We start from the raw sequence: 10,892 nt of genomic DNA on the forward strand, positions 1-10,892 counted from the left end.
CTACCCTACTGAAGAACTGGTAGCCCTCCTTCCCAGCACTTGAGACGTGGGACTCAGCCCACCAAGTCTCACTAATACCAACCATATCATAGCTCTGGGAAAGGACTGAAGCCTCCACTGCCTCCTGCATGCATTGGTATACCAGCATTTCCACTGTGCTCCAGAATTCACAATGCTCCTTGGAGTGTCCTTAGATGCTCTTATTTTGCAGTCTCTCTATATTGATCTTGGCAACCACTACAAATTTGAAATTAAACACCTGGCTGCCACCAGCTTCCCCCAGGTACAGCACAGCAGCATACTAGGGCTATGCTCAGGCTACCTCTGCCAGGAAATTTAATTCTCTTGTAACCCTGAGAGCACCCGAAACATTTAAGTCACGAAGGAGTGGATTCTTACCTCATGATTACTATGCTGGAAATAGAGTAACTTGGAATACAATTGCACTGCCCTGACCGTAGCCCAACTAATTCTTTGCCAGCTCAAATTCAAAGGAATTGTAACTTCAGTGGTGTTGTGAGTAGCAATTTAGGGGTAGGTGTCCCCTTTCAAGATAAAAAACACTAAGCCTTTCCCTGTTTTGAACAATCCTCTGAGATTTGGGTAAAAACTAGGACATACAACAGAGTTTACCTTCCAGAGCCTTTTCTTAGATCACAAAACTCCTTTTTTAAAGAAAATACTGGAAATAAGGCTGGCCTGACAAAACAGCAAACACCTGCAGTGTCAGCTCCAGAGCACCCTCAGCCAGGAAGGAAGCTGAGCTACCCTACAAGACCCCTGGCCTACATGGGACACAGGCTCAGTTCCCATCTCAAGACAGGGAGGCAGCAAAAAGGTGATGCTGGCTCCTGTGAGAGTTACAGCAAGCCCACCTCAGACACAGCCAAGGAGTGGAACAACAACCCACAGTGGCAGGAGGGACAGTGCTGATCCAATAAACACTGACGCCACTTTCAACACCTTCAAAGATCTAGTGCAGATACTAAATAATTAATTACCCTCTTCAAGACCACTGAGACCTCCTGACATGGCTACTCTTCAAAATAGTAGGTTGATAGTTCTGCATTAATAGTGACTTACTGTAATGCTCCAGTGAACTTGAATATACTGCCACTAGCTGTCAGCCAAAAAACAAAGGCAAACACAAACACCTTCAATGCTGCCCTAACAGCAGCCCAGGTCTCTCAGCAAACAGCCAGTTGTGGTGACAAAACACTCACCTGTAGGGCCACCTGCAGGGAGAAAAGAAAAAGAGCATGTGTCAGGGACCTCTTAATCACACACACAACCAGGATGTATCTGTGGTGGGGAGCAGCTATGCAGGCGCAGCTGGGAGACTTTGCCTTTAGCAACCTCAGTCTTTCCCCACAGTGATCTCTGAGTAACTGCAACCTCACAGAAGCAGCAAAAGCTGTAGCTCCGTTCAAGGTAAGAGGGAAGTTCTGCAAGACCCTCAGATAAGCAAAGAACTGGTTGGGGAAGATGTCACTCCTCCTAGGGACAACCACTTATCCCTGGATATATAGGGAACCTGCTATACTTCACACCTTGTAGAGTGAAAAGCCAATGAAGAGGTGAGGAGCTCGGTTCCGGTGTTTGCTGCTGTGTTTCTGCATCAGGGATATAACCACATTGCAAGAACCCAGGCTTTTCTTACTGTCTTCACTTGCTAAAATATTCAACCAGTACTGGGGGTTCATCCAAAACATGCCTAAGAAGTAAAACAAACAAACAAAAAAACACTTAGATATTACTGGCCATCTCAGGATTGGTTGCTAGCTTCCCATATGATGCTTGGTCTCAGACTGAATGGATCCCAAGAGGTCTGGGCCTCCAGAACTCACTGGGATTTGATCTTAGGGTACAGCTTACAAGTTTAGTGGCACAGAAGGAAAGCTCAGAAACAAGGAGCTTCATTTCTGCTCAACTGTTGTTAAAGTTTATTTTGTTTATAAATGTATGATTATTCCTCTATCATATCCTGCGCATGGGATAACTGACTTCAGACCCCACCTAGCCTGCTTCCAGAAGGGCTGAGCCTCTCTGACTCCCAACCACTTTACTTAAAATACTGCATCCTCATGCTCTCCAAGGAGAGAATTTTAATAAACAAGTCTAATGCTCTGAAGAAGCCGACTGGCAACTGATCCTAAGTCTCCTGCAGCTCATTTCATGCCATAACCAGCCCACTGCTCTATGTTTGCAAGTAATGCAGCTTCTGTGATGGCAGAAGCTAGACAAAGTCCTTTAGCTGCTTATTTCTGATGCTTGTGCGGTGAGTCAAGAAAGAAGAGCACGTCCTGTTGTCAAATTTGTGTTAAGGAGTATAAGCGTGCTAATAATTGAGTCAACAAAGAAGAGTCACACCACAGAGCACCCAAAAGAGAGCTAAGCACCCCTCACCCTTGGAGAATCCCAGACTTCCTCCTGCTGTGCTTCCTTTAACCCATCTCCCATTCTTCAGGGAATACATCCACTTTTTCCCATCTTCCTGGCTCACCAGGTCTGGAGTTAATTTACAGATCACAAAGTCTACGAAATGAATCTTAAAATCTCGCAGAGACATCCTGGGAAAAGAGTGCCAAAAGACATCTTGTCAGCAGTTTAGTTTAGTCCATATGGCTCACTAAAAGAAAAGGAAAGGGAGCAGGGAACTTCAAAGCCACACCATTCTGTGTTACATATGGTAATGCTCAAGTTTTATTATGTAGTAAAGATGCAAGCATCTGCTCCAACAGCAGCATCTATCAGTAGCAAAAGCACGACTCAAGTTTCTGCCAAGGACAGCGGCACAGAGATTGAAGGAACATTGCCACCAAAGGGACCGCAGTGAAGTTACACGGGCGACAACATTGCCACCTCGTGGCACAAGCTGTAGAGAAGCGACAAGCAAAACAAGCAGGAGCTTCCTAAAGTTATCTGAAAAATAAGATGTAAGACAACAGCTCCTGAAAGTTGCCGTGTCTCCCAGCAGCCCTAGGAGATCTGGCAGTGCCCCACTTCTCCTTCACTCCTGCCTTCTTTTTTTTTTTAAGACAGCACCACCTCTCGCATAATCAAGCAGAGATGGAGAGCAAGCAAGCAAGCAAGGTCTGTTAGAAAACAGGTCACATATACCTCGAATTAACTGGCATAAGGAGAAAACAAAGTACTGCTTTGTCTGCAGACATAGCCCCAGAGCTACCATCAGAGAGAGGAGAGGAAAGACTGTGCTGTTACCAGAACTCTCCATCATCCTTCTTTTTCCTCAGCAAAATTTTCTCCTTTGGGCTCAGCAACTCCCATTTGTAAGAGCTGTGGGCAAAAAGCATGGGGTGACTAAGCAAACACAGCCTGAAATTCAATACAGAAAACATAGTTCTCTTCTATAAAAGGATGCCAAGTCCTTGTCCCCATAGATCTCCACGTTTAACCCTCACTGAACGCAGCCCCCCAATGCCTTCAGCTGTTTCAGACACTCCACAAGTATACTGGGCCCCAAAAGATCCAGTTCTCTCCAGCAGAAAGGCTCCACTTCCATCAGCTGCTCCATTCATTTGCTCACACAGCTTCCTAGTAGTTAAAATACAAATATCTAGACCTGTTTTGCTGGTGAATTTTCTGTCAAAAGAGACATAATAGGAAGAGTGCTTGGCGTAATAAACGAATGAATAGGACAGCAAAAAAAAGGCAGCTGGGAGTCATTTAAAAGGCAAGCCTACGGTATGCTGTTCATTATGCTCTTCAACAGCAACAGCTGGTATGTTGTCATTATGTGGCAGACATGCAGAGAAAGTACTGCTCTGCAGACAAGGTGAAAGTCACTCATATTCCCAACACCTCTCTGTGTTCATCAGCAAACGGGGCCTGAGCAACAAATGAAAAAAAAAGCTGGGACAGAAGGAACACACTCATTCATAGAGAATCAGGCTAGAAGTTGCTCGTGGTCTGGAATATAAACCACTGTCTTTCACATCAAAAACATCCAGGCAGATTAAATATATGGCCTGTTTGCCTCACTGGTTACTTCCTCTGAAGTCATACCCAATCATGTTTCCCCAGGCAGCCAGGATGAAGGACTCCTTCACAGTCACCCAGCTCCAGCACTCTGCAGTGCACAGGGGTCTTGGCCTGGTCCCACCTGTGATGAAGGGCCGTGTGCCCTAAAATATCCTGTTTAAAGCCTCCAGAACTGCTAAGCTATAATCTGTCACTTTGCATGCCATCTAGATCACTGCAACACACACAGCATCTGATGCTCCAAGGATGTTTCCTCTGGCACTTAAAAGAATTGAAAAGCAGAATCAAGTCTTACTGAAGCTGCATGTGTGAAGTGAGCCCATGTACACAAGCACTGACTGCTGGAGAAATATAAACGTCTTGAATCATTGCTTTGAAACCAGTGGTGCTGGGCAAGCAACAGCTACATATCTTAAAGCTCCTAATTTGAGTCTGAAGATGGCAGCATCCTTCCTCTAAGAAACTTCCCCTCACATTCAGCATCGAACTTTCCATTTTTTAAACTCACCTATCACTCCAGTCTCCTTTCCATTCAATTTTCCCCCATGGATTTCTCACTCTCACTAGGTTTTCTGGTCCATATTGGCAGGTCACCTGCAGAACATACAATAACACGATGCTTGCCAAGGTCTTAGCAGTTGTTATCTTGTTCATACCACAGATGCTAGCAAGCATGATAATAAAAACTATGAACATGCAACTCTGAATGCAAGCATGAAGAGACGAAGATACTTTATCTTTTCTAAGTGAAACCAGAGATCTCACAGATTCCTAATTTGGGGGCTTGACCCTCCTTTCCAGCATCTGTTCATTTTGTGGTTTCATGGAAGCAGAACTGTACTACTTTGAGAGCTAAATCCTATCACATTGCAATGGGAGAGTATGATGCAGCCTATGGGATGGCCATATAGACCGGTGCCTCTTGAATCAGATGTTGTGCTGGGAGAAGAGGGAGCCGGGTTTACTAGGAGTTACGTCGGCAGCATACAGCAGAATGGCTGACTTCAGATCAGCCCAACAGGCTTAGCTGGTCTCTTACTCCTGCCTGTCCCTTCACCCCATGAGAAGAGCTAGCAAGGCAGACAGACGTGTCGATAATGAAATCCTGTAATTAAAACTTTCCTGCTCTATTTGGTATACATAGGCATGCATCGTCCAGCTCATAACATTTCTTCCAGATTTCCAAGCACCTATTGAAGAAATACTAAACATTGCCTTCCCCCACATCTATACCACTGTCCAAAGTCTCACAAAATCCTTGTCAATCTGTTTTTGAGGTTGGACAAGAGCAGTCTGCCATGAACCCAGCAGGAGAAAGCTTGAGCTGGGCTCTTCAGAACCTATTATTTTACTGTCCCATTCCATTAGGCAGATATATTTAGGGCATTCCCCATGACACTTATACAGATCAGTGGGGTTCATCTGCTACTCTGCACAGGAGCCCTGTTTGGTTCCCTTCCCTCAGGCACATTTCCTTCTTCAGTTCTTCGTGTTTTGGCCCTTGTATTCAGTTACCTTTTATACTCTATGGGCCCTTCTCTGGCTGCAGAGGAAGGCTTTTTACTCTGAGCAGGTTTCAGCTCATCCTCCCAGCATATACAAATGCCATTTGTAAGTGATGCACTCAGTGAAGCCCAGTGACTCATTCCCACCCTTAGAGATATGCTGATCTATAACTATCGTCAAGGTTGCGTACTAAATCAGACATGCTTGAAAGTGAATCATTACCAAGCCCCATCTCTTTTAACCTTAGACTAGGAGAAAAATATTGAGAAAGAAGATACCACAGCTGCCATGAGTGAGGGCTTAACCTAAGTTTGGAACAAAAATTGCTGAAATCCAACCAAGCCTTGACCCACGATATTAGGACTATTCTTACCTTTCTAATACCAGTTACTGTGTAAGCATGGCCAGCAACAAGTCCATTTTTCAAGACCTTTGTTGCCTGTAGACAAGGAAGAGAAATAGAAGGAAAATAAGCCTTTTATTTCATTCCTACTTACACAACAGGCTCAAACCAATACCAGAAACATACACCTGCGTAAGCAGTGATTCTCAAAAGCAAACAAAGAATGGTTTCAAAGGGGAAAAAGAAATCTGAGCTCCTAATAGCCATACTTTGCTTCATGCTTGGAATTAGGAGCATGATCACCCAAGTTCCCTCATAGATTGTGGATCTTCGGTTAGATCCACAATTCACTCTTTCCCTTCTAAAAAGTCCAAGTTAGGTTTTTACTTGCAGAACACTAGGGTTTCCCAACAGCTGAAGTATTAGTATGAGGTTTGGGAGCCACAATTTGAACTCATGTTCTTAACTGTAACCCCCTCTGAACTTAGCTATAAGCTTAATAAATAAAGACTCTTTGCCTTGGTGCACCATCTGTAAAAATGGAAAAAAATATTTAATAAAAATTGAAAAATGAGAGGTTCTTATTTTGAGGACTTTTTGATAGATAAAGTACAATAGGGAAGATTCTAAACACAACATGGAGCTGAAGAGCAGCATGGAAGGAAGAAATCCATGTGCAATCTTTAAGCTTGAGAACATGATTTCTATAGCAAGTCACATGTGGCAGCTTTCTTTCCAGGAATCACAGTGTCTAGCTGAGCAGAGGGAAACTTGACTGGAAAGACTTGTAGCTGTGAAACCATTGGTCTCACCCCTAACTGTGTCTGACAGCACATGAGAGATCTGCTGTAGGTTGCTCTTGTCAGGATATCCCACAGATCAGGAGGAGCTGTTGGAAGCTTGATCCTTATATTAACACCACCTGTGAAATCCACCAAGGCTTCTGAAACTTGCCCAATCTGCAGATCTTCATAGGAGCCGTACAGTCTAGCAAAAAAAGACATCAGTATACCCTTGGGTTTATAGTCACAGATGATAGGTTGAGAGGTATGTGCCAATGAAAGCATATAATAAGAGGTATAAGAGTTATTATTTTTTTTTAAACACAAAGAAGGCTGTAACTCATGTTTAATGTTAGGGAAATACTTAGCATGTAGAAAGAAGAGTATCTAGCAAATTGTGTCCAAGTCTGGTCATAGGCTGAAAAGGACTACTTCACTCATTGATCTCCTCACTGAACAGTAGCAAGAGCATGCCCATTGCTGCTTTTTTGATAACTCTGCCTTAGCAAGTTTTGCCTGGCTATCTCACCAAACATTTGCCATATCTGATACTCATTAATAGTTCAGCCTCCAATCTGATTTTCTTCACTGCTGGACAGTAACTTTTTGTTCTAGCACTACCACCAAATGAATATAGCTGAGCTCTCTCTCCTTCTGGATGATCTTTCTCTCAGTACTAGCTAGAATGTTTTCCTGCTCTGCTTATTTTTCCCAGCTCAGATTATTTTAACCCAAGAATAACAAACTCCGTCAGTTATGACTTGTTGCCTTCTTCTTAGGCCCAATAAACCACCCTAGACAAAACAACCCAAAGAGAAGCCAGTATTTTCAGTATGCCATGTGACTTGTTGAATACTTTAACAAGTTGAAGACTTTGTAAGATCCCAGAGCAGGAACTTTTACCAAGACCAAAGTAGAACTCATCAACAGATTCCCAAAATGAAACTCTTGGAGGTTTCTCAAACTCCTAAAGCATCAAAATGGACATCAGAAATCATTTGTCTTTGAAAACCTCTACATTTGGCCTTCCATTCCACTGCAGTGTTTGCAAAGAAGCCACCATCTTGGCCAAACCACTCTAAACAAGGAACCACTCAGAGGATAATCCCCCAGGATACGCTTGTTTTCATTTTGTATCCTAAACCTTTGGATTTAAACTCAAGGGCCTGACTTGGCAAGAGCTACTGCAGTGGGAGCTTTTACTCTTTAAAAATAGAAAGATGAGAACCATTTACTACACTCCAAATGTGGCAAGGCCTAGGAGATGCATTTATAAACAAGTACAAACTTCACAGGCACAAGCCAACATGTTTCAGAGAGACTATATTAATAACTTAGAATGAGTCACTTACTTCGCATATGCCTTCTCCAAAAGGGCTCCCCAGAACACATTCTTATAGACCGAAGAAACAAAGACCAGCTCCCCCACCTCATTCACCGGCAGGCGATCATCAACCACCACATCAACCCACTCCCCGAAGTGCCAGAACTGTCAGGGGAAAGGAACGAACTGGTATTTCCCTCCGAAGGAACCTCCCTTCGAAGCAAGGGGAAAGACAGGATTGCTTAGCTGTGGGCTCAGGACCAGCTCCCTTGGGTTAAGGACTAGACTAGATCGTGGGAGGTGCTGACTCACTCACAGATTCAACTCATCAGCCTCACCCAGACAAAGGAGAAAACAAAGTGTGTGTTAGGTGTAAAAGAGGGAAATGAGGAACAGCTGAGCCTCCAGGGAAGGCGTTCCCAATTGCAGGGTGGCAGAGGTGCAGCAAGAGTGGAGTGAAAACTTAGGGCCTTTATGACTGCTGCTGCTATGTTAAGACATTTGTCTTGATTAAAATATTGGATAGGGCCCAGCTGGGGAGAAGGGGCAAGCTGAGGCATATCCTCAGACTGGTTAACCCCCTTCCTGCATTGCTCTGTGGAAGCAGTGATGGGCTACCCTCCAGGCCAGGATACCCCCCTGGCCGCTTGCCCTTCACCTAGGGAAACCTTACAGAAATTATCCAAGGTTTGACACAAAACATGACGGGGGATTTCTGAAGACCTCCCTCACTCCTGTGGAGCAAACATACCCGGAAGTGGAAAATGCCTGCATATTTCCTCTCAAAGCTCTGGTTTTGTGGCACGACTGCGCCTAAGATGTCCTGGTGGAACGTCAGGGCTTGCAGAGCCGCCAGGAACCAGCAGTTCCCTGCGCCAAGACAAACGGACACATGTGGTTGGCTGAGAAGCAAGACCTGTCAGCCAAGTTCAGGAGCTCCATGAAGATCCTAGAAGAGCTGTTGTGCTAATGTCTTTAAAATTATAATGAACAATACACAGAAAATTAGACCGGATGCTTTATTTAACTAAACCGTGATAGTTTTACCATTGTTCTCTCATGATCGTTTCATTTAGATATGGTTTCGTTGAATGACATATTTAACAAGAAATAGCTGTCAGTGAAAACAGTCTGTTTTTTACTGGCATTACACATTTTTTTCTGTTGTTTGTAAAAACACACTATTATAAAAACTTTCCCTTTTTCTTTGAAAACACTAACTTTTTCAGAAGAGGAAAATCATTTCCAGGCAAAGCTGTGGCTTGTGTTTAAGGCCTTACAGCACTTAATAAAAATTAATTCAGCCTTGCCCTGTTTTGCAGATGCTAATATATCCTTCTACCTCAGGTAACATGGAATAAAAATGATTGTTTCAACTACAAAACTGAGAAGAGAATGCATTCCCTCCAGGGCTTAGGTATGAAGATAGCAGAAGTCACAGATTTTCCCGCTTCTGTGCTCTCTGCTCAGTTATCAAGCAGCAACACTAAAGACTACTAAGAGCACACAGTGATGTCCTATTGCAGCAGTAGCAGGCACAAAAGCAACCTAGAGAGCAGCAATTTCAGCTTGTGGAGACAACAGTCACACTTCAAATTCCGCCTTGACACTTGCCAGGTTTTTACTGAGCCTGTGCCATCTTAATGACTGCTTCATCCACACCATGCAATGCAAAGCAATACAGGTATGTACACCTATTCTATCCCAGTTTTATTCGGTCAAAATCCCACATAGAATGTTATTTTGTATAAAAACACTTAAATATTTATATTTAAGGAAGGAATTTTTCCTTACCCACTAATCCTTGGCAGAGGTCAAGGTGCTTTCTGTTTGCAGCATAAAATACTGGATTTCTGTGCAAAGCCTGGGAAGCACATGGCCAAAGAGAAGAAGAGGACAGCCAAGTTACTAACATGAGCTATTTTAACTTGAAGTCAAGAACTTTCCAGAGCTGCAATCTCATGAGATGAGAAGTGCAGTGTTTGGAATGTAAAAAACTCATGGATATATGACAAAAACACTCCCTCTGCCTGATTTCAGAATAATTAAGGTAGCTTTCTCCCAGAAGACACTATTCTAGTTCAGATGTAACACAGTGCTGTCAGCTACTCAGGCTAATCTGACACAAGCCTAGGCACACATTTGTGCTTGGTCTACACCAAATACAGTCTCAGAGATAAGCTAGCAGTGCTCAGACTCATCAGTATGGTTATTCATGAATATCTCTGTACGGAGACAACTCTTCAGACCTGCCAGCCCAGCCTCTCTGTAATTGCTGACAAGTTTCAGCCAAAGAGGCTACAATGGCAGAGCAGAACTGTTAAACTTTCAGCTAACGTGGCTGATGTCACCATGATTTGGCTGACAATCAAGCTACAGACTAACTGATATCTGCTAAGGAAATTTCTGGTGACGTGACAAGAGCATGACTCTTGATTAACCATCCAGAAAGAAATTATACTGTTAGTCTTTCCTTCTCACAAATGCCTCTGGGGTCAAATTAATAACCTAAGTGCCAAACTTTCGTTTCACTCTTACGACCCACAAATTGCTCAAGCTTATTTTCACACTGTTGGCTATCCCTTCACGCAGTAGTAGAGAAATGGCAAACCCTCAAAAGGCTTTTACAGTAATTAGACACCAGCTCCTATCCTTGGTGAATTTAGATGTTCATTTTGCAGGCCATCAGGCATAGACACAACAGGCTGCGAGGCTGAAGGCCAAATAGCACAATCTCAGCATTTCTTCTGCAGCCGAGGGACTGAAGGATACACAGCATCCATCCTCAAAGAGTCTTCGCTGGGCTAAGTTCGGCATCAGAGTAAATGGCAACCTCCTTCTTCAGGCAGCTGATAGAGCTGTCTCACCCTGAGTGCCCAGCTCAGGCTCCTGAGGATGGCATTTGTGCTCTGCCAGATCCTGCCAATACAAACCA

The 10,892-nt window shown here is 43.7% G+C and overlaps 1 protein-coding gene across 4 annotated transcripts in view; it reads right to left on the reverse strand.

The window, feature by feature from the left end:
* Nucleotides 1–10,892, reverse strand: part of LOC110395552 (calpain-14-like) — a 30,772-nt gene that overhangs the window by 11,039 nt on the left and 8,841 nt on the right. For all 4 annotated transcript variants that reach the window (XR_002436450.1, XM_021390117.1, XM_021390115.1 and 1 more), the window contains 10 exons: nucleotides 9,752–9,821; nucleotides 8,709–8,827; nucleotides 7,986–8,122; nucleotides 6,664–6,838; nucleotides 5,882–5,947; nucleotides 4,511–4,596; nucleotides 3,223–3,297; nucleotides 2,407–2,570; nucleotides 1,551–1,714; nucleotides 1,224–1,235 (listed from right to left, as the gene is read on the reverse strand). Coding sequence is in view for 3 of the 4 variants with exons in the window: in XM_021390117.1 (XP_021245792.1) it covers nucleotides 1,224–1,235; nucleotides 1,551–1,714; nucleotides 2,407–2,570; nucleotides 3,223–3,297; nucleotides 4,511–4,596; nucleotides 5,882–5,947; nucleotides 6,664–6,838; nucleotides 7,986–8,122; nucleotides 8,709–8,827; nucleotides 9,752–9,821 (1,068 nt within the window). In the remaining variant the exon portion in view is untranslated. The remainder of the gene's footprint in view (nucleotides 1–1,223; nucleotides 1,236–1,550; nucleotides 1,715–2,406; nucleotides 2,571–3,222; nucleotides 3,298–4,510; nucleotides 4,597–5,881; nucleotides 5,948–6,663; nucleotides 6,839–7,985; nucleotides 8,123–8,708; nucleotides 8,828–9,751; nucleotides 9,822–10,892) is intronic.

This window comes from Numida meleagris, chromosome 3 (assembly GCF_002078875.1).
Source record: "Numida meleagris isolate 19003 breed g44 Domestic line chromosome 3, NumMel1.0, whole genome shotgun sequence".
In the NCBI taxonomy this organism is placed as follows: Eukaryota; Metazoa; Chordata; class Aves; order Galliformes; family Numididae; genus Numida; species Numida meleagris.